Source organism: Toxotes jaculatrix, chromosome 4 (genome assembly GCF_017976425.1).
Source record: "Toxotes jaculatrix isolate fToxJac2 chromosome 4, fToxJac2.pri, whole genome shotgun sequence".
NCBI lineage: Eukaryota > Metazoa > Chordata > Actinopteri > Toxotidae > Toxotes > Toxotes jaculatrix.
This window is the reverse complement of record NC_054397.1, coordinates 14,476,770-14,498,958: the sequence shown is the minus strand read 5'-3', so window position 1 is coordinate 14,498,958 and position 22,189 is coordinate 14,476,770. Positions and strand designations below refer to the sequence as shown.

The window sequence follows — 22,189 nt, the reverse complement described above, 5'->3', positions numbered from 1 at the left end:
AATCTAGATTTAATAGATGTGTTGTGGAGAATCGTGCACCGGTAGAAATATATTTTAAAAAAACAAACAAAAAAACCCCAAACAAACAAAACACTTGATTTAAGGAGGAACACTTTGAGCATGTTAGTTATTCTCTGGGCCATAAGACCCACTCACCCACACACACACACACACTTACACACACCACCCCTAAAGTGAAATGTATGGAAGCACTGCGGCACACTGCGCGTATTCGCAGGCTGCATGGCTGCCTGGCTCAGCGTTCAAAGGGAGAGCGGAAGATAGGAGGAGGGGAATGACTACACCAAGAGAGTAGGAGGAGGGAGGGAGGACAATTTCCTTTCTGTAACACACACGCTACAAGAACACACCGGGAAAACGGAGCGAGGAACGAAAATAATAGGCGAGAGAGAGAGGGAGAAGGAAACACCGCAGCCCCTCTGTCCGTCCGTCCGTTGGTTGTTGTGTGTGTGTGTGTTTCTTTTTTTTTTTTTTTTTTTGGAGGAGGAGGAGGAGGGGGGGAGAAATCGTCTTTTCTTTTAACGCAGACTTGCGGACTAACATGGGGGGAAGAGAGAGCTCCTGACGAGGATTGACTTTCAGTGAACCTCTGCTCTGTGGTACAAGTCTGTGGCTAATCAGACAGGGAGGAAAAAGGCGACAGGGAAGACATGTTGAGGGGTTTTTCGTCTTGAGGTTGCGGTAGGATGTTGATGTTGTGCTTTTATAAATAGACGGCTCTCGCTGAGAAATTAGAAAGGAAAAAGAAAAAGAGGACAAATGGAAATTGGGCGGTAGGCTACGCTCAGGAGCCATTGTTTTGATCGGTGTTTATTTAATTGGTTTGTTATGATCTGAAATAACCAAGGCCTCTCAGGCAGCCCCGCAGTAAATAAATACACGGTCAGCAAACGAGGGGGAGCTGCATCGCTGGAAATTAACAATTTACAATTTATATTTTACGGGGACATTTTTGAATTGAACCGCTGTGTTTTGCGTGAAGTTAAAGGCAGTGTTTTATGGGATATTGGTTTTCCAAAACCAGAAACGCGGCGTTTGGATGAAATTGCTTAACCGGAGAGCCAAAACATTTCCAGATACATCAACTCTTTAGGGGGTCATACAAAGGCCCAGTAGAAAACACAGGGAAGGCTACTTGGCAGCTTTAAGAGACCATATAACTGCACAGTAACCAAGAAAGAAAGAAAGAAATCCACCAGAGGCTGGATTTCAGCACGGAGGTGTCTGTTTTAGCCCCAGTTTAGCTCAACAAAGGGGACAAAAGAAGATTTTTTAAATGTTAATGTCGACCGACGTTGCATCAATCATGCTGCCTGTGTCCCGGGGTCTCATGGACCGGGATAGAGAGCTGGACACCATGGCCGGGGTGCATCCCAACCCGGGCGGCGCTCCTGCAGCTGTCCGGGGCATGAAGCGCGGAGACCCGGAGCCTGACGGACAGACAGCGGCGGCTCTGGTGGACTCGGCCGGGGCTGAGTGCAAGCGTCCCCGGATCGACGGCTCAGGAGGCATCGGCGAGGTTGGTCAGGTGAGGAGGGAAATCTTATGTCCATATACAGTAATGCAGACACGGCTTATCTGGCGAAGCACCAGCGTGGTGCAAGGATGTCTTGGTGTATGATGGCTTTATCGTTTTTTTCCTTATAAATAAACAAAAAGAAATTCAGATGCATTTGTAATCAGCTTACTTGTCAAAATGGATGTTGCAGTTTGTTGTATTCAGATAGTTGCAGCTATAGCTGCAGCAGAGGGGCCACCAATGGGCCTAGTCCATTCCCAACACTGCAGGAAATACCAATACATTTCACAGCTGGGGATGACTCTACATGCTGTTAACTCTGTTTTAAGAGGGCACTACAATAGTCCATGGTGTTAATTTGGCTTTTACACTGTAGCTGCCATATTGCCCCCTAGACATTTGCCTCATGTTTAAGAGGAAACTGCAGCAGTAATTTGTTGCACTCCAATTTGAATAAAGTCAATCCAAAGTGTTTACTGGGCTGTTACCCCGCAGCTCAGACATGCAGTTGCTTCAAAACTCTTCAAAGAGCATCATCTGCTTTATGAATATCCATAAAAACCCAGACAGAGCAGAGGGTGGAGAATGTAAACAAACTTGACCTTTATTATGCAAAAACCCCTCTGCCATGTGGCATAATGGTGTGGACAACATTTGGTTTAGAATGGAAATTGATGTCAGTGTTTGCTTGTATGATCTTTGGGTGTTTGGGGGGGGAGGGGGGGGCACTGAAGGTAAACAAAGACCTCCAGTTTTATTGGGGTGCTATCAGCCCAAACCTAGTCAATCTAATTACCTTGATTCTCGTGCCCTTTCTTTTATCATTATCAGTACTACTGTGTTTGGATATAACCTCTCATTCTGCATTTAACCTCTTTTAACCTATTTCTTTTAAATGTCAGTGTAATCAATTTGCTGACCCCTTCCCCCCCAGCCACCGAGCCAAAAATGGTCAAATATTTCTTAATAAAGCATCACAAGAGGACAGGAGGATGCTCAGGACATCATTATAGTATATTATGAAGGGTGAAGCACTCCTTTCTAAGATAGAAAGCTATTTCACCGCCATGAAAGCACCGGTAATGGAGGTGAAGTGGCCTGTTTGCTCCTGTTTGGAAAACTAAATGGCTGGCTTTACATCGTCATGCTGCCTGTGAGTGCTGACGGACAGGCTTTAGGAGAGTAATGCACTTAAAAACAGATGTGAGTGGAAGAGTGTGTGTTTGTGTGGGAGAGAGAAGCGCAGATCAATAGCTTCAGCACCTAAAATGTATTGAACGTGAGCTGGCTGGACAGTCCGGAAATGAGAGTGGGAGAGATACCCCCTCTCTCCCCCTCCCCCTTCCCTCCCTCTCTCTCTCTCTCAGTTGGTGCAGGAACAGATTTGCCCTATCACTGGCAGTAAAGAGGCTTTGTTTCCAGCTAATGGGATCACATCTCATACTGGAGGGGGCATTATAACCACACTGATCTCTGAGATGCTTATCTAAGGCAGAGGATTTATACAACACACATGCACATAAGTTTGTATACATTGGCACGATCCAGATGAGGATTATAATTTAGAAATGTGTGTAGAAGTTCAATGGTTAATCGATTAGTTCATCAGCAGAAAAATTGCAATTATTTTAATAATCAGGTTTTTGTTTAAGTGATTTTTCAAGCTAAATCACCAAAACAAAATCCATTCTCCAATGTATTTATTACTGTTATATTGATTTCCTTCTTTTTTCCTTAACATCATTGTACATTACCTTAGGCTTCGGACTGTTGTTCGGGAAAAATAAGGCATTTGAATACGTCACCTTTAAGAGACTGAGGTTTATATTTATTCATTATTTTTTGAAATCTTATAGCCTAAATGTTTAATCAATTAATCCATAATGAAAATAATTGTGAATTTGTGTGTCACATCTCCAAACTGGGTGTCAGTTTAAGGTTGACCTTTTCAAAAGTTCCACCATGTCAGATAATTTTCCACTGTGGTTTGTGCTTCACACACCTCAACAATCACCCTCCGATCCCAGTGTGTTTATATAAAACAGTGTGACGTAATTTTATTCCCCTAACCTGGTAACACCATTAATATTCTAGAAACAAACTGGGTTGAGTGATGTTCAGTTTTCCTGCTTTTTAAAGCACTTGGCTTTCCAAGAAATGTCTATAAAAATGCACACAAGCACTTGTGTAAAGCTAATCTTCAGACGAGGGTAAAGGATGGAAAGTATTACAGCAAACCAATCTGTGGCTCTCGTAAAACTCTGTGTCTCCCTTCCTCCGTCCTTTCCATCCCTGATTTAAAAAAGAAAACAAAAAGAAATGTATTGCCGACATCACGGCAAGAGTTGAACTCTGACCTGTAATTGCAGCCAACACAATAGGGTGTGGTTGTGGTTAAGAGCTATCCATTTGAAGCAACTGCTGCCTAATAATGGGATCTTTCCCATTTGGCCATTGACCCTGCTGTTTTTCTCATTAGCTGGTAGGGTATGATGTCATCACAGTGCGGGGGTGGAATGCGCTGTCAAGTCAGATCTGCAAAGTTTTAGCAGAGCGGCAATGCATGTATAAGTCAGTGCAGCATGCAGTACATGACTGAATGCTCAGCTAACACGGGCAGATAAAGCCAGTGGAAGAAAAAAAAAGCTGGGTGCATTCAACAGAATGAGTTCAAATGTTCACCACTGCTCATAGAAATTAGATGCTGACCTCCTGGCACTGACACTGTTCTCATTCAATAGTGTTTGTTTTTAAATGGATATTAAGCTGCTGAATGGACCACCAACAGGAGTGTTGCTAATATTAAAAAAAAAAAACATTGTGAGTCTGTCTTGTATTCCGTTGCTGCACCGGTGAAGTCCTGCATTTTTCAGGACGACAGGAGATTCATAACAACACCCTGCGTCTCCAGCCGGAGTCAGATTTTGGGAAGTGTTGAGAGGAGGTTGTCGGCTTCAATATCCATCCGGCATGCCGCTGAGCAGCCCATGTTTTGTTGTCACTCTGCGTAGGAACCGGGACTCTCTCTAACCTAATAAGGTCTTGCCTGGGGTGACAGCACTGAGGACAAATGACTTGACTAGGACGTTAATGTAGGTGGATCACCCCTCTGTACTTTCATCTCAGGCTCGGCACTGAAATAGAATGAAAACGTCGGCAAGAAAAATGTACTCTTGCTGCAAGTTCAGAATATTTGTTTAGTTTTCGGGCCCCTGTTTTTGTGTGATAAATCGCTAGCAGAGGTCTGTTGACTGAATTATGTTTGAGAGAGCAAACAGACAGAAGGCTGTGTGTTTTGGTGCTGTGCTCTGGGGCAGATTTTATGTGCTTTAAGTGTAGTTATCTTCACATGTCAACTGCAGTTGAGTGATTTGTTGCTCTTATAGTATCTCTGGATTTGATGGTGTATGCTAATATATTAATTCATGCCTACTTAGTAACTGGACGTAATTCTTAATTCTCAGCATTTGTCAATCAGTTCTGAATACAATGATAATGTTAATATACTGTATACATCAATATATACAGTATACTATACATGTTGCCTGATGTACTGAAAAAATATTCATCAGAAAAGTAATTGGCAACTGTATAAGTACTTTTTCAAGCAAAAATGCTAAAAACAAATCTGTTTGTAGGTTATCAAATCTGAAGATTTGCTTCCTTTTCTTTCATTATTACATATATATCCTGAGAAAACCGAATGCCTTAGTTTTCAACTGTTGGTCAGGAAGTCTGCAGACTAATCGATAATGAAAATAACCATAAGTTACAGCACTAGACATAAACGCACTTAACATAATGTGGAAATCTGGTCATTATTACATTGTTTTCCAGCAGACTCGGTTGTTTTCAATGCCCTACTGTAAGTTTATGGTTCAGCTGTACAATTTAATGACTCCCTGCTAAAATGTCAAAAATAAATAGCAGCCAGTTTTTTTTCCCCAAATATGGACATCAACACTGGTCCCAAAAGTCCAGCGTTAAGCTCTTGTTTCAGTGGAATGACATTGCAAGGAAATAATGATGGAGAGTAATCATGACGGGCAATTATGCTGCACGGTAAATCATTACAAGCAAATACTAATTCTGTCAAATCAGATCTGAAATAAATTGGGGGATAGAAATTAGAGTTTTATCTTATGCTGATCAGTGTAGTGGACATCAGTTTGATTATGTTGCTATGTGATTTGCTGGCCTGGCTGATAACTGATATGTGATTATATTACACTGTGAAGCCAACTTCCAAAATCCACTCTGACTCCAGCCTGAAAAAGCACATGTAGGTTTACTGTGGAAAGTTGAGTTGAGGGAAAATAAACCTCACATCTTCTGACCGCATGTTTGGAGGCTTAACACATAAGTGCTCTGTGGATGAAATGGATTCACATCCTCTTGAGTGTATGGAGTGCCCTGTTTTGCAGTTAGGTAGGATGACTCTCAGAGCAGTGAAATGTAGTTCCTCTTCTCCTCCTCCTCCTCAGAAGAGCAGCAGTCCCAAGGCACGTTAGGAATAGACACAAGTCTTGTGACCAAATTAGACATCACACACACAAAACAATCACACACACACACAGACACCTACCACCACCTGTGGTTTTTGGAGAGGAGTAGCAGGGTTCACGTGTATGAGGGATTACTGATTCGCTGTGAAAAGATGGTGTGAAGGGGAAACATGGAGGTGCCGGAAGTTCTCATCTTCTCAGCCTCTCTTCAGATTTTATTATGACAGGGTTGGTCCTGCCCCCACCCCCAGCCCCCACTTCCCTGTTCATCTCTCTTACCCTCCTCACCATCTGTTAACTTGAAGTCATTTTGTTACTTTCTCCTGATTGCTCACCCAGTCTTCCCCAGCAGTCACCCCATCCCCCACACAAACCACCACCATCACCACCCCCAGAAAGGAATCAGCTGCTTCATTTGTCACCAACAAAAACAAAAAAATCCAAAAAAAGGTTGAAACACGATTAACTAGAACTGCAATAAGTATGAAGAAAATAAATCTTTTTGTTTTTCACGTTCTGTGCAAGTGACTGTGGTTTGGAGCGTGAGACTGATGCACAGTCATCTTGAGCAGCCTCCGTGCAGCCCTCCCTCCCTCATTCCTCGCAGTTCCTTAAGGAAATTAAGCACATGACTCCGCTCATGTATGAGTCATTGTCTTTGCTCCCTCCATCTCATTTCGTGTTTTTCTTTTTTTTTTCTTCTTTGCTGTCCATTTCCCGCTGTATTTCCAGCTCTGGTTCCTCCCTCAGTCTCTCACTCATATGAATTCCAGATGTTCCTAGATGTGTGTGTGTGTTTTAACAGCACCTCCCCCTTCACTTTGACACAGTGTACAGCCCCAGTGAATCTTTTTGTTGCCTCATTTTTTTGGCTTTTGTTTTGATCCTCCTTCTGCGACGTACCTTCAGTGCGTTGCGTCTAGAGTTTGGCCTCGCTGTAAAATAAGGTTTATACTTTATTCATGTTATTCAAGCCTCTAAGAGGTGATTCATTATTTAGAGCTTCTACCTCCCAAAGCCAGTTCACTAAGTACATTTTTGGCTCTGAGATAGACTCACACAAACTGCATTTTTCAATCACGAAGACACTTCCTCCCCCCCCCCCCCCCCCCCCCCCTCTCTCCCCGACCAGGCCTCTTGCATTTGGAAACGTTGTGCTTAGTTTTAGTGAAATGGCCCCATGGGGTCCAGAGTTAGATGGCTACAGTATTAATCAGGCGAACTCAAGCTGTGAAGCGCACAGAGCAAAGTGTTCCCCCTAGGGACAGAGCAGACGAGGGACATTGGTTCCAGATGAAAGGAAGATCGGGGGGAAGGACAGAGAGAGGAGGGAGGAGCTGAGTTGTTTTCTAATCTAGTCATATGAAGCCAGAGACAGGCAAATCTGTTTTCCCCTTCAAAGTGTGCTGTAATTGCTGTGAAAAGCTCCTTTTTAATGGAATACATTAGCATAAAAGCCGGAACACAGCATAATGAGTACGAATAAAGTGAGTTACAAACTATTTTAGGGACTAGGGACATGATTTCTGTTTAATATTTGGCTCCAAACAAAACGAGTGTTTTTTATTTTTTTCATGCGTCTTGTTTAACTGTAATTACTCACCAGATGTTTGATGTACCCGTCTCTGCTTTACACAGCCAGAACATTGAGAGGAATGCGTTGTAGATTGCATCAGGGCTCGTCATGCCATTTCACACCAATGGGCTTCATGCTCGCTGACACTCCTGACCTATTTATGATTTAAGAGCCGTGGTGACACTCGTTCTTTCTGCCCATCTTTCATCTCCTGCTCGCACGATCTCACTCGCCCCCGTTATCATGTCTTTACAAGCAGACAAAAGATCCGCTGGGTGGAAAACTCCGGAGGTGATAGCAGGAGTGTGTCACTGGTGGAGTTAATTTGATTGGGAGTCAGTAAGACCACAGAACTCTGAAGTCGAATATAGAGACACCACTAAAAAGGATTAAAGTCTGAATGAATTAAAGAGTCAGCAATTCTGAGTAATTAAAAATAATATTTACCAGTATATTAACATTTATTATAGTTAACAAGATTCTGACCATGTTTCCAAAAATCTGCTCTCCTCTCTTTCAGAATAACGACCCTCTGACCCTTGGTTACCATGGCTACCCGCCTCATAGTCAGGTAAGGACACAATTACATCTCAAACACATGTAAAAATCCCTGTTTTATAATATCTTGCCACCCAATCATCTTAATGTTTCTTTCCTATCTGGATACAGTATTTATATAACATTGAAATGAAGTGAAGTAATATGAGTGAAGCTCTCTAAACCACAAGGTGGGGGTGTAGATTATAATTTGTCAGTCATGTAGAAGAAGACATGCCTCCACACCCTTCACTCTTCCAGTCAAACCCTCCCACTACTTTTCTTTCTCAACTCAACAATCAGCATTATTATTAACCAACGTATTTTTTTCTTTTAGCACCTTTAAACCTGCAAATATTCTTGCTTTCCTGCCTTCAAACAAATGCATAATACACATCCCATTGTGTTTGTTATTGTGTGTGTGTGTGTGTTTGTGTGTGTGCGCGCGTGTGTGTGCGCGTGTCCACGCAAGGCTACAATCTGTTTACTCTTGTTTGTATTAGCCTGCTGATTGTGTTATTAGACTGTTCAGTTTATGTGGTTAATCCTTAGATCATCCCCCGTTCATCCACTCATCCGCTCATGCTCTGCCCATAATCTCCTCATCCCTTGCTCTCCGCGATGCCCAGCAACCTCTGGCTGCTTATCTGCACTCTATCGGTCGTAAGCCGTCACTCGTACTCTTATTTGCTTCAGTATGAGAGATTTTTTTCCCTGGCTTCCTGTTTTACTGCTTTGAGGATATTGCGATAGCCTGGAAGCCAATTAGCCAGTTTTCATTTCACTGTATGATGATACAGCTTTGAACCGTTTCCTTCCTTAATGATAATATTCGACGAATAATAAGTGTTACCTTGTGCGAGCAACTCTCGTGTTGGGATGGAACGAAGTCAGTCAAGGACTACTTCAGGGACTTGGATGTGTGAACTGGCCTCTGACCAGGGAAAAAAAAAAGGCAGAGAGGAAGAAAACAATGCCGGGCAGAGGAGGCTCCCACAACACTGAGGTGCTAAACTGTCAAGAGCAGTGTGAGAATGATGTGATCAAAGGCTCCTGAAAGGAAAAGCCTGGAGAGCAGCAGAAGCCTGATGTGTGAGCAGAGAGCCGAGCCGTGTGCAGACGTGGAATATGAAACTTTCCTGGCTTTATCTGTCTAAGTAATTTTTTTTTTGGGGGGGGGGGGGGGGGGGGGGGGTTCTATATATAGGCAAATCATCCGGTAATGGTTTTATTCAGACATGACAAGACATATAAGGAAAGAGCCACAAGGCAGTGATGGCACTGCTGAGAAGCAGCAGTGAGTTGCCAGATAAAATAATCTATAGCATGACAAGCTTACATGCTTCATCAGTGATAGATGTTAAAACCATAGATAGACCTAACCCTTGTTCCCTCTTCTCTGAACTGCTTTTCACCCTAAAAATGTTTTTCATGTATTTCGCCATTTATTCGTAGAATATAAAATTCTGCTGAATATTTTCTCATGCCCAACAGTACGCAAGCATAATTAAAAATGATGATAGGCTGCAACTGTTATTTAGTTGCCGTTTGCTCACATGTTGAATGTAAAGCATTTGGCTGGACATTCATATTTTATCCAGTCAGTATGACTGAAAGTCAAAAATTAACAGAGACTGAAAAGCTGATATTTTGTTTTCCTGTTCTTTTTTTTTCAACTTTGGCATTTATTACGGTTTATCAAAATAATACATTTTCTTCTGTGCATAAGAAATGATAAATAAGTGACATATTTAAGGAGGCAGAAAAAGGTTGGCGTCTTTATCATCCTTGTGGTTGTCACTATATCAAAACATAAGCATTTACTATAAATATTCAGTTATTTACATTATGTGATTTGCTCTATAGGAGCAAAGTGGTTATAGTAGATTTTATTGCATATATGTATTAGATGTCGTGTACAAAACAAATAGTATTACCATGTTGGAAGACATTGTTGACTACTACTGTCTACTTTAGTCATGTTTTATTAAATAATGTGACATGATAAATCTTCTCAGCGCGCCGTTTGTTTGGCTTTGCTGTCAAGAGATACGCGAGTTGTGTTGCATTTAGAGTAGCTGCTCAAGGCTTGTTTTCCTGCCCCCCAATGGCCATTACACGTGTCATTTCTTCTATCTGAAGAAAATGTCTGGCTCTTGAGCTGCTAAGTGCTACACTTTATTATTTACCAAGTAGTAGCTAACTTTGTTTATCTGTGGTTCGGTGCTGGGCTTTGTCAGTGCTTTTTTTTTGTTGGAAACAGCTGCCGACTGCTGCTGGGCATGACGTTTTTAAGTGGTGAAAACTGAACCAAAACAGTAAAGCTGTGTGCTACAAAGCCGAAACAATGAGCTGAAAGATGCTAAAATGCTCCTTAAAGCTGAGAGGGACTGTAAAGGTGATAGTTGTCTCTGAGTTTGTCACTGTGATTGACCCCTTTCACATCATTACATGTAGTAATTTCAGCCACTGTTAATATAAAAATTCTCGATTCGAGCAGTTTTAAGAATTAAGGACTTGAGCTGTGTTTGAAGTGTCATAAAATTTTTTACTAGGTCCAACCTAGTGAGATTGCAGTCGTGACTGTTACAGAAAAGTGACTTGGCTACTTATTCAAACATGAGATAAAGATGTAAAATTGCCAGCACATTTACGTAACAAGGTGCATGTCTGAAAGGGGCTAGAGAGAAAGAAGGAAAGTCTTCACTTCCTCTCCCAGTGGTGCCAGCAGCCCCAGTTAACTCACCTACATGGAGAAAGAGAACAGAAGAAGAGAGAGAGAGAGAGAGAGAGAGAGAGAGAGAGAGAGAGGAGGGAGGGACTGCGACAACAGAGGGAAGCAGAGGGGAGGGGAAAGTTTGCAGGTGTGACAGAGAAGTAGGAGGGGGGAGGCGTCAGGCTATCTGGGTGAGAGAGGAGGAGGACTGGAGAAGAGACAGAAGAGATGAGCAGGCAAGGGCACAGCAGCAAAACAGAAGACTGGGGGTAGAGGGAAAGCAAGGAGCGAGTGGGAGAGGTAAAGAAAAGAGTGAGTGGGAGACAGAAGAGACCGAAAGAGAGAGAGCGAGAGGGGGAAAGAAAAGAAAGAAAGCAAGCAAGTAAGCAAGCAAGCGAGGGAGAGTGACAGGGACAGAGGCCAGCAGAGGAGGAGGAGGAGGAGGAAGAGGTGGGGAGGGAGGGAGGGAGGGGGGGTTTGGCAGGGCAGACAGAGCGAGCGGGGGCAGAGAGAGGGAGATTTTGAATCTGTGAGACAGACAAGAGAGACTGAGCTGGTGAGGTGACACAGACTCGGAGAGGGAGAGAAAGCGAGGCAGCGTGAGAAGAGGAAAGGAGAGAGAGAGGAGAGAGGAGCGACGACAGTTCGAGTTGTTGCACAGAATACGATGATGGGACTGTACTATCCTTCCGTGTTGTCGGTGAGTGTTTATCTCGATATCTTTTCATATCCTCCTTTGTGTATGCGTCCGCTGTATCTGTTCGCCAACGCTCGGGCTCCACTGTACATGAAACAGCATCAGAGCGGCCAGCACTGTCATTGAGCATGAAATGTTAATTAACTACTAACAGATGAGGACTTTGCTTGACCCCTTTGCTAGAGTGGGTCCAGTCAGGGCATTTCAGACTCTTGTTAAGACTTGGCAGCCAGTTGCTATGAGGTATATAAACACTGAAACTAGTGTAGTAGGCGTAGATGACAGCAAGATACAGGCTGGAGATTGTATCGCTACAATTATGATTCGCTATGGTGAAATGCACAAGCGGCGATGTATTATTGTACGTCGTTGTTGTGGCATCTGTTCTCCTGCCCAGAGCTAGAAGAGCACGCAATCTGAACATCAAGAGCTGTTACTGCCAGAAACTGTGCTCTGCCATGTATTATGTATGCTCTGAAGAATCTGTTTGAACATATAGTACAGCATGTTGGCGTGTTGCTCCTGCGGTAAACTCTTTAGATATTTCTGAGGCACAACAGTGGAAAGAGTGAAGGAATAGGGGGGAGGAGAGGTAAGTAAAAAAACTCTTTCTTCTTTATTGCCCCTGCAGCTGTCTCCGTACATCGCTCAAGCCTGTGAGCGAAAGGGACAGGTGTCCACAGAACAGTTGTTTCTGTCCTTTCTTTTCTTTTTTTTACTCTCTCTTTCTTTCTCTTCCTCCCTTCCTCTCTTCTGTATCTCCTCTATTCAGCTAACAACACCTCCTCACTGTAATTTCTGTGTCACACATTTCACGAACACACAGAAGCTCAAGCACACAGTGGGCTGCAAAGTTGGTGCATGAAGTGTCTCGTTCATATCATTACATTTCAATTGGTGTGAGTCAGTATGAGTGTGTGTGTGTGTGTTTCTTCCAGTCGCGCATAAGCGTGTGTGCGCTTCTCTTTCAGCTGTACCTTGGATTCCTGCTCTCTTTACTGTTTGACCTCTTTTCTCCCTCCTCTTGCTCTCCCTGAGGCCCTGGCAGCTGTTATCTCAATGTTTTCCTTTAAGAGTGCATGAAAGAGAGGGGGATGGGTTGGAAAAGAGAGAAAAAGAGAGAGAGAGAATGGGTGGGGGAGAATAGAAAATTGATTTTTAAGGTGACGGGACACCCTCGGTCAGTTACCAGGGAAGCCCGTGGATGAGGAAGCTGAAATTATGCAGAGATGGACGCATGAGTTGAAAGAGATGCAGAGCAACGCGGAGATGTGACTATATTGTAGGTCAACTGGACGGAGACAGTTTGCTCAATGACGCAATTTCAGACTGTAAAGCTGACTTTGCAGTTATGCGTGTCTGTGTAAGTGTTCAGAGTTGCCTCTTGACAGGGCTAATTTATTAGCTCTTTTATAGTGTTACTTTCTGCTAATATTTTTTGGCCTGCGCAGAAGGAGAGAGTTTGAGCCGCAGATCGGGTGCAAAACACTGAACTGCTCTCTCAAGCCCCACCTAAGTGTGTGCCCTAAGGCAAGGGAGAGACGCCTACCTGCTGCAAAACTATACACACACTGCCACGCTTGCATAAACCGTAAACAGGTCATGAGGATTCACCCCCCTCCCTCCCTCCACCCACCCTCCCAACCTCCTCCACTTCCCAAATCTTGTTATTGATTCTTTGCAGGGTTAACAATAATGGCCGTTAAATGATCCCAATGAGCCGGGTTGCCGTGGCAACTTGCATGAGTCATTCATTTTGTACAGATTGTTAGATGGTTCGAGGCGTGAGGAAAACGTCGATGGGAGAGCCATGTGAGGTAAAACACCTTTTGCACTATGTATGCTTCTTTAAAAAAAAAAAAAAAAAGAAGCGTTTTGCAGCTATTTGCATTTCTAATGGCTCTAAAAGAGCTCTAAAAGATCCATTATAAAAATTTGCTGTGAGGCATCTGCGTGGCTTTCAAAAGAACCTGTCTTTGAAATAGATAGGGATTGCCCTCGCTGACTCTTTGGTGGTGCGGTTGACAGTGACAGCACCGTCCTACAGCTGGCTTGTGTACATTTTTAAAATACACTGGACACCCAGACGAGTGTTGTATTATTACAGAACCTCACCTGAGCGCTAAACAAGACTAACTCGTTTCATGGTCATACCTAATGTATTGGAAGAGGTGTGTCCATGTTGGGTAAATACATGTCTGTCTGTGAGTTTGTGTGTTCACCTGCACATATGTTTGCGTGGGGTGGCCTGTGGGTTTTAATGACGAGTAAATGTGGACAAATATTGTCATCATCTTTTTGTTTTGGAGTGTTTGTTTTTCATAAAATGCTGCAGTGTCTAATGGACCATAGATACACCCAGTGAGGAGATGACAGGGGAAGTCAGTGATTGTGTGTGTGCACTACAGGCCTATGCATGCGTGTGTTCCTCCACACATGTATGTTAAAGGGGAGTCTCCCAGAAATGGCTTGCGAGGAAGGGGAATCATACGTGACACCCTACAAGGAAAAGGATGGGGGCGTATTGGGAGGGGTTTGTTTGACAAGCAGACATGTTACCCTATAAGGAGATAGAGAAGAGTGTGGGAGGGAGGAGCCCTGGCTCCACTGATATCCTGTTGCTATGAGGCAAATGGTCTTGATTGACATGCGTGGGGGCGGGACGTATGCAAGGGTCCCGTCTGGATTTTATGAAGCGTAAAGAAGCGAAGCGCACAGCAGAGAGAGTGGGAGGAAAGGGAGAACAGCAGCAAGAGGAGCGGAGAAGAAGAGCACGAGGGGGAGGAGGAAGAGTGATGGAGGAGGAGGAGGGGTTGACGTGGGATGGAATAATTTAACAAGAGGGTGTCTCCTGGCTCATCGGTATGCCGCAGACATCGTAAACGTTTCTCCAGCTGTTGGGTTGCAGCTTGGGTAACAACAGCACAGTCAGAAGCCAAGATCTGAGCTAAACACAACTTCCCCAGTTAATACGATTATTGAGCCAAAATGTGAGCTGCTGCTAACAGTATGAATCACATTTTCCGTCATCAAGTTTGTTGAATTAGGCTATAGACTAATGGCTTTAGGCCCGAGAAAGTAAGATCCTGAAATGTCATTATTCATGTGAAATGACCCAGTGCTGCCCTAGTTAGCTCTTAGCCATTCTCCTCTCCTCTCCTCTCTTCGCCTCCTCTCTTCTCTTCGTCTCCTCCTGTAGCGTAGTGAGACTGCTGCAGACGAGCAAATTTTATAACATGCCTTCTCAGACACACTTGCTGCTGCTAACTGACCCGAAAGTAAGCCAGCTACAGCTACTGCTCTGAGTCACTGGCTTTGCCTGGCCAACGCATACACTTACACAACCCTTAACGCCTTAACGCCAGGGGAGCATATGCACAAAAACACACACACGCTGACATGCACACGACATGTACACAAAACCTGAGTGCTGACACAAACACACAGCATACAGTTTGCTTGTCTACAGGGCAGCACTTCTCTTCAAATTGTCCAAGAATGCCCTCCCTCTCTGTCTTTGTGTTCCTCCTTTTTATCCTGCTATCTATGTGCATTTATTCAGTAGATGCTTTTATCCGGATGCGAATCACAAAGGCCACTCACAGTCAGCAAAAGGCCTATAACTTGACGGTTTGAGACAGCAGAAAAAAAGCAGCACGCAGGCACACACTATTTTTGTAGATACCAAGCTGTTGACACAGTGTATCAGGTAGAGAGAGGGCTGTTGAGATGCGGCTAAAATGGATCTCCTCTGAAAAGGCCAGTCGTCGAACACAAATACAAGGTTGTTTTTGGCTTGTATTCCCGCTTCTATTTTGGTCTGGCAAAGGAGCAGCAACAGCCGGGGTTGTCCATTCTCCTTCTAGGCTGCGTTCCGTTTCTGTGTACAAGCAGCAACAATGAGGAGGATGTTATGATTGACAGAAATCTGATTTTATCAGTGGTAAAGACTGAGAGATGATATATAATGTTGCAGCCATTTTATATATATGTATATATATATATATATATATATATATATATATATATATATATATATATATATATATATATATATAAACCCTAGTTCCCAAGTGTGCAGCATTAAAATCCAAGTCACTATCATTCTGTCTGGGTTGCATCACAACTTGTCAGGTCCAAGACTGACTCATCTGTAGTTGAGTGAGTTGTGTCATGAGTCACGAATGTTGGGACTCGAGTACGACAACAGTGGAGCCATGTTGAACATTTTAATGCAGAGTAGGAGGGTAGTTTTCCCAGCAAATTTTTTTTATGAAAGGTAGAAATTAATTGCACTAGTTAACAGCATCCTCAGCACCAACCGCTGTGGCAGGGGGATCCCTGAGTAAAGTTTCCCAGGATTTCCTCTAGTGTTTTCCTTCCTTCATTTTTGCTTTTTGTTCCAGTTCCATACTTATTGTCCAATGGAAGGCAATTAATTTCACAGCAAGTACATATGATAGATTCAGATTTTAAACTGGACTACAGCTACCAATTTACTCCATCAGAACCGCTTGTTGGGTGGTCAAACGGAATCTGTGTCCCAACAATCTGACATTCACACCCGCGCCATGCCGTAATTGGCCAGCTGTGTGGAGGTGAGAAAGGAGGATAGAAGGGGTTTGAACTTAGCTTTCGAGCTTTCTTTTTTAATTTGTCACACAACTGTTTCTGTCGCTTTTCAGGTGAGCGACCAAGTGCAACACTATGAATGTGTGAATGAGTGGATGAACGAGCCTCATTATCTCCATCTTTAAACAATATCTCCCCATCTCTGTGATAACCAGCTTTTCACTCCCAGTGTGGCCGGTTGGATAAGCTATCAACACTTTTGGTTTAGCGACATGATTGGACATTACATTGTACGAACTACTACTTTTTTGAGAGTAACCCTACCATGACGCACAGCAGTGCTTTGTGATAAATGCTAATGACAGCATGTGGGTAACATGAATGTGTGTACAAAATTTCATGACAATCCATTTAATAGTTGTCGAGACATTTCAGTCTGCAACAAACTGGTACGTGGGCCAGCAGAATTACAGACAGAACAGCTTTGCCAGTTATGGAGGGGTACTTCTAGCAAGGCTAAAACTTTTTATCTCCATAGTAATAGTGTTTTGAGGTTGTTTGAGAATGTGCCTAAGTTTATGTGTACAGAAAAGTTTCTCTCATTGCAGCAAATGTTGCCAATGTATCATCCCCTTCTGCTTTTCCCATGTCACCAGTTGACCAGTGCCGGGCGATCAACTTTCCCTTTCTAGTAGAACCCAGGAGCGGGTCCAGTTTCTCTATTTCTGTTTGTCATCCAGGTTAGCTCCTACCTGGTGACCCAGACTGACTTGCTCCATCCGCTATCATTTTCACCCCCGCAAATGCAGCTAATCTAGGTTGTGCCGATGCAAGGCAAAGTCGTCCAGTGGATCACTCAGCATATTATGCATCTTGTCTACTGCAGTTAAAGGCCTGATCCAAACTGACTAATTTCTCAGTCTCTGCTCTCCTTTTCTGTCTGTCTGAATTAAGCAAATATAATGAATTCAGGATGTCTCATCTGAGGATTGCAGCTCATGTTCACATTATTACCATCAATGATGTAACAGACTTTTTCTTTCTTTTTTTTTTTTTTTTACAACAAAGAGAAACATCTTCATATATTTAAATTTTCTGGTCTATTTTGGAGCTTTTGTTCATTAATTAGAGCATAAAATTATAGCTACTATTAACAGTAAACAAATTAAAATGAGGGAGGAGTAATGTATGGAAAGACGCACAGCCGAGCTATCCAATACACTCCACTGTGTTATTAAATTAAAGTTCTTGATGCTGAACACTCAAGAATGACTGAGAGTTTGCAGACCTATATGTATATTTACGTACATATTGGTATTATAAAAGTAAAACCCTCAAAGGTCATAGTAATGTCTGTGCAGCAGTCTGTAGAAATAATGAACAAACCAAGGTATAAGATGGTTCTTCTGCTACATCAAACTAAGGCAGCACAGGAAGGCAAGGATGTGAGAGATGTTATCATTTAGCAAAATCTTAATTTGGATGCTTGTGGACGAGATTGGAAGAGGTTCATACAGCTGCAGGGTTTAGATGAGCGGACACAGCTGCTATCTGAAAATGTGAATGAAGTTAAACTTGGACACTGTGGTCAGTAATCTGGCAGCTTTATTGTTCGAGTGCCAGGCGCTGAAGATAGAGAACATGGTTTCTATTCTGGCAGAGGTGTAGACTCTTCACCTGGCAGGAGAGCAGCAGCAGCAGGGGCAGTTCGAGGATTTAGGTACCAAAAGAGTACGAGTATGGCAACACAGTTTGGTATCAGGCTTACAGTGTTGAGATAAATGATAAAACATGTAGTCACTATCTGTTATCAGGGAGAGGAGGGAGGGAGATAACGGGATTGCTGGTTGTGATTACTCTGCTGAAATCATGACAGGCAGATCAGGACTGCGGTCATAAAAGGTTGAGTTCAAAGCATTTCTCCTTAAACACCTGACGCTGTTTCCTCTGCTCTTATATCAGCAGGAAAAAGAGGCGTAGCCACCAGGTAAAGTAGTTTTTGATGACAAAGGGCATTTCCTTAGAATCGAATACACTAATGAAGTATAATGCTTAAAGATGTGGCTGATCAACATAGTGTTTGTGCCACAGATTTGCATGGTCGCACTGAGGTTGTACTGCTGAGAGGCAATTATTTAAAAAATAATAAATCATACAGTCTCAACTTTGTTAAAACAAACAAATTAAATAATAATTAAAAAAAACCATCAAACTTTTTGTATTATAATTAAAAGTTTGATATATAATTTTGTATATGTGTTGTTTATTATTCAATTAGGAGACATAATTTGTAGTAATGGATAGAGAAAAGCAGTGAGGGATTGGTGCATAAATCAAGGTTTTATTTAAATTTAAATACGTGTGACACTGTTATTTCCTTTCCGATGCCGATGTCTTCACACCTATTAATTATTTGGTTTCACTGAGTTTTAGATGAGGGCTGACATTTTCTTAACATTTCACATATAATAACAAAATAGTTTAGCAGCTGTGAAAAATATATTTACTGGTCAAACATTTTATTAAAGGTGGTCCTGGTTTTAAGGTGAATTAGTAAATTGTTTCCACCTGACAATTTAATTTAAAGAAAAAGTTCAAATTCAGGATAATAATAATTAATTTGTTGCTAATTGCACTCGTACTCATCAACATAAGATGTTTTTACAAAAATGAGTGCAAAAGTATGTCTGACCTCTTTCCCTGTTAAATCCTCATTGTGATGATGATTTGTTATTTTGAGTCTTGTAAATATTCAATGTAACAGAGATGTTATATTGAATATTTATGTATGTACGATTGTATTTACTTTTGTTTACCTGTGTTGATTACACCGCAAAGTTTTCCCCTCTCTGTTTACTCAGTGCAGCTCAGCTGTAGCTGCTCTCATGTCACAATATCGACGTGATCCGTGTCGACCGCATGCATCCTCTGGTTTGTCACTGAGTGGAGGGGCACGGTTACCATGTCACAGGTGTGACGCTTGGAAAGGTCAAAAGCGGGGAGACAGATGGCATGCACGCATAGACACACACGCTCATACATACACACACACACTCATACAAACACACCCTCCCACACACTTGTAACACTCCCAAAGGGACAGAGATCTATTGTGCAACTCAGATGGGCATCGCTGCAGCCTGTCAGTCACTCTCACACACACATGCGCACACACACACACACACACACACACACACACACACACACACACACACACACACACACACACAGTCAGTGTAGCCAAGCAGATGCCTAGTAGAGCATGAAGTCTTTTTAGAGGTGATATAATTTTTGTCATAGAAAAAAGAGCCACTGAGTAGTACTTTTACTAGTAAATTCATTTTTATTACTGCCTGCTTTTAGTTCTTTTGATATTACTATTACTAATGATAATTGTATTAATAGTGAAAATGATAATAATCATTAGAAGTAGGAGGGGAATGAGCTTAACAATGATATTAAGAAGACAAAGAAAAAAGGCTGGAATAAAAGGCTAAACAATGGCTGCTAAATAGTATTTAATAATAGTAGCATAGTGGTTTTAGTAGTCTACCTTCATTGATATTTGATTCTTAAACTTTTCCTACACCTGTTGTGTGTTATAATATGAATTTCATATTTTTGGGTGTCTTTTGATGCTTTTTATTTGTTTTGTTCATGTGATATTTTAATATATTTCAATATCAGACGTTGAATGCCTGTCTCCACCTTGATAAAGGTTGGTGGCCTGTGTAAACACCATGGGCCATGACGAAAATAGACTTTATTGTTCTATCCCGGCAAGGCCTTCTTATTAGTCATGCCAGCAGCATGGCGCTAGGGATTGCAATGGCAGTGTTGTTGGTCCGGCACCTTGGCTCAATACTGAAATATTTCAACGACTCCAGGACGAACTGCAATAAAGTTTTGTACAGACATTCGTGGTCTCCTGGATGGATCCACCGATGATGGTGCTGATCTCCAGACTTTTCCTTTAGAGCTTCCAGCAGATCATGATTTTTGCTAATCAACACACTATGGCATGCTAACATGCTAAACTGAGATGGTCAACATTTTGCAAAGCACCACTGTGCTTAAGAACAGTCTCACACAGCCGCTAGTAGTCGTAAACCAAAATCAAAACATTTTCTCAGTCGGTTACAGTCTTTAATTGATTTTTTTTCAGTGCAGCTATTACTGAGTTATAATAAGATTTGAAAGACCATGATGATGCTTGGTTTTATCTTTTGCAGCTATGATCAGAGACGGGTCATGCCTCTTGCATCAGTCATCGCCTTTTATCATCCATCCCCCTTTTCTCTCCCGTCCCTGTTGTCTCCTTTTGCTCTCTAACTGTTACCATTTAGGGTATCCATGCCCCACTGCCAACAGCAAGGAATGTGTGTGTGTGTGTGTCTGTGTGTGTGTGTGTGTGTGTGTGTTCTGTTATAGCCTGTGTCATGTTTGTGTGTCCTCCACCATGTGTTTGCGGGTGCCTGTATTGTTCTCCTACGCATTTGAATGTCTGTAACTTATACTTAAGTATTTTCTGGGGGTAATAATGTACACGAAATACTTGGGCAGGCTTCATCACTAACAGTTGGTCTTTGTGTGAGCGTTTAGGTGTGTGGGTGTTCGCGTGTCAAAGGTGGTTTGTGTGCAGAGGCGTTTGTGAGTGTGTGTACAGCTGCCTTAGACACTCTCCATTGTACAACACTCTGAGCATGGAGGCATCTGACCCTCAATAATAGATGTGGCTGCAGTGAATATTTAATGAGTGGGTTGGGGGGGGGGGGGGGGTGTAGATACATGCACACATTTACACACAAACACACAGGGAAATGGAAATATAATATCCATGCCTGTATGACTTTTAGACTGAAGCTCTTAGGAAAGTGGTCTCTGTGTGTTCGGGTGATGCTCTCAGTAAAAGATACTGTGGAATTTCGCCAGCCGTCTACTTTAGCTCTCACCCACCCCCGCCCTTACTCTTCTCTCTTTTTTTCCTCCAAACAGGGCTCTCAGGATAGTGCTGGCGGTCAGGAGGGACTCGTACCCCCACCTTTCTCTGCATTCCCTCCACCTCCACCACCGCCCCCCCAGAACGGCCTGGCCCTGGATTACGGGGGCAGCCTGTACGCAGCGGGGGCAGTCCAGGGCCCCGTGGAACCCGGCGGAGCAGCGAACAGTGCCGCCAACGCCGCCAACAGCCTCAGTGCCCAAGTGAGTGCCAGCCTCTTCCTCTGTGTGCAGCCCACATCAGGTCTTTGCCTTGAGAGGGCACAGAAAGCGAGAGTGTGTAGGAATATGTTTTTATAGATAAAAGAAAAAAAATAGTAAGGGTGCACAGATCTGACTTTTTTTTCAGATCTGAGACCCAGACTAAGGCTACTGACCGATAGCAGTTACAGATTCAGTACCACTGCCTTTTTTTGGGGGGGGGGGGGGTTGTAGCTTCAGCTCGCTGCCTTCACAGATTCTAAAAATGCATTTTATGTAAAAGCTGTTTGAACTGTTGGTGTGATGTAGCACATGTAGCAGAGGTGGGGAGCGACAGAAAAGGGGATGTGAATGAGTGGTGTAAAATTTGCCCCAAACACTATAACACCAATCAGTGCTGTCAAACTACTAGCTTACTAGCTGTGGTAGTACTAATATATGTAGTATTTCTACTCTCAGTTGGATGCTCTCAGTCTTTCTACACTCCATACTGTCCTCACTGATGGTTGATTACTCACAGATTTTTCACAAGTTTTTTGGCGTCCAAGTGGACAGAATAATTGGACTTTCACTGGTAAAAAGGCAAACAATTTGAAATGAATACTAATGAACATTATAAAATGGGACCAGGATCAGTTGATAACACAATAAAGTAACTGTACATGTGAATTACTGACTCAAAAAAGTAATTTGTTTTACATTTGTCTTTAACCAAAAGTGAAGAAGTTCATATGCAAACATGTTTTTGGGTTTGTGAAGCATTTTACAGCATAACATAACCCTCAACCCACAGTTTTATAGTAGCAATGGTGACATTTTATTATGACAAGAAACCAACTGTACTCAT

At 42.7% G+C, this 22,189-nt stretch overlaps 1 protein-coding gene across 7 annotated transcripts in view; it reads left to right on the top strand.

Moving 5' to 3' along the window:
* The first annotated feature begins 359 nt into the window (after positions 1–359).
* rbfox2 (RNA binding fox-1 homolog 2) overlaps positions 360–22,189 on the top strand; it is a 35,493-nt gene continuing 13,663 nt past the window's right edge. For 4 of the 7 annotated variants that reach the window (XR_005893946.1, XM_041035699.1, XM_041035701.1 and 1 more), the window contains exons 1-3: positions 360–1,549; positions 8,142–8,192; positions 21,139–21,345. Coding sequence is in view for 6 of the 7 variants with exons in the window: in XM_041035699.1 (XP_040891633.1) it covers positions 1,298–1,549; positions 8,142–8,192; positions 21,139–21,345 (510 nt within the window). In the remaining variant the exon portion in view is untranslated. Of the gene's footprint in view, positions 1,550–8,141; positions 8,193–11,379; positions 11,575–21,138; positions 21,346–22,189 lie in introns of those variants that run through there. The other 3 variants (XM_041035703.1, XM_041035700.1, XM_041035704.1) reach the window with 2 other exon arrangements.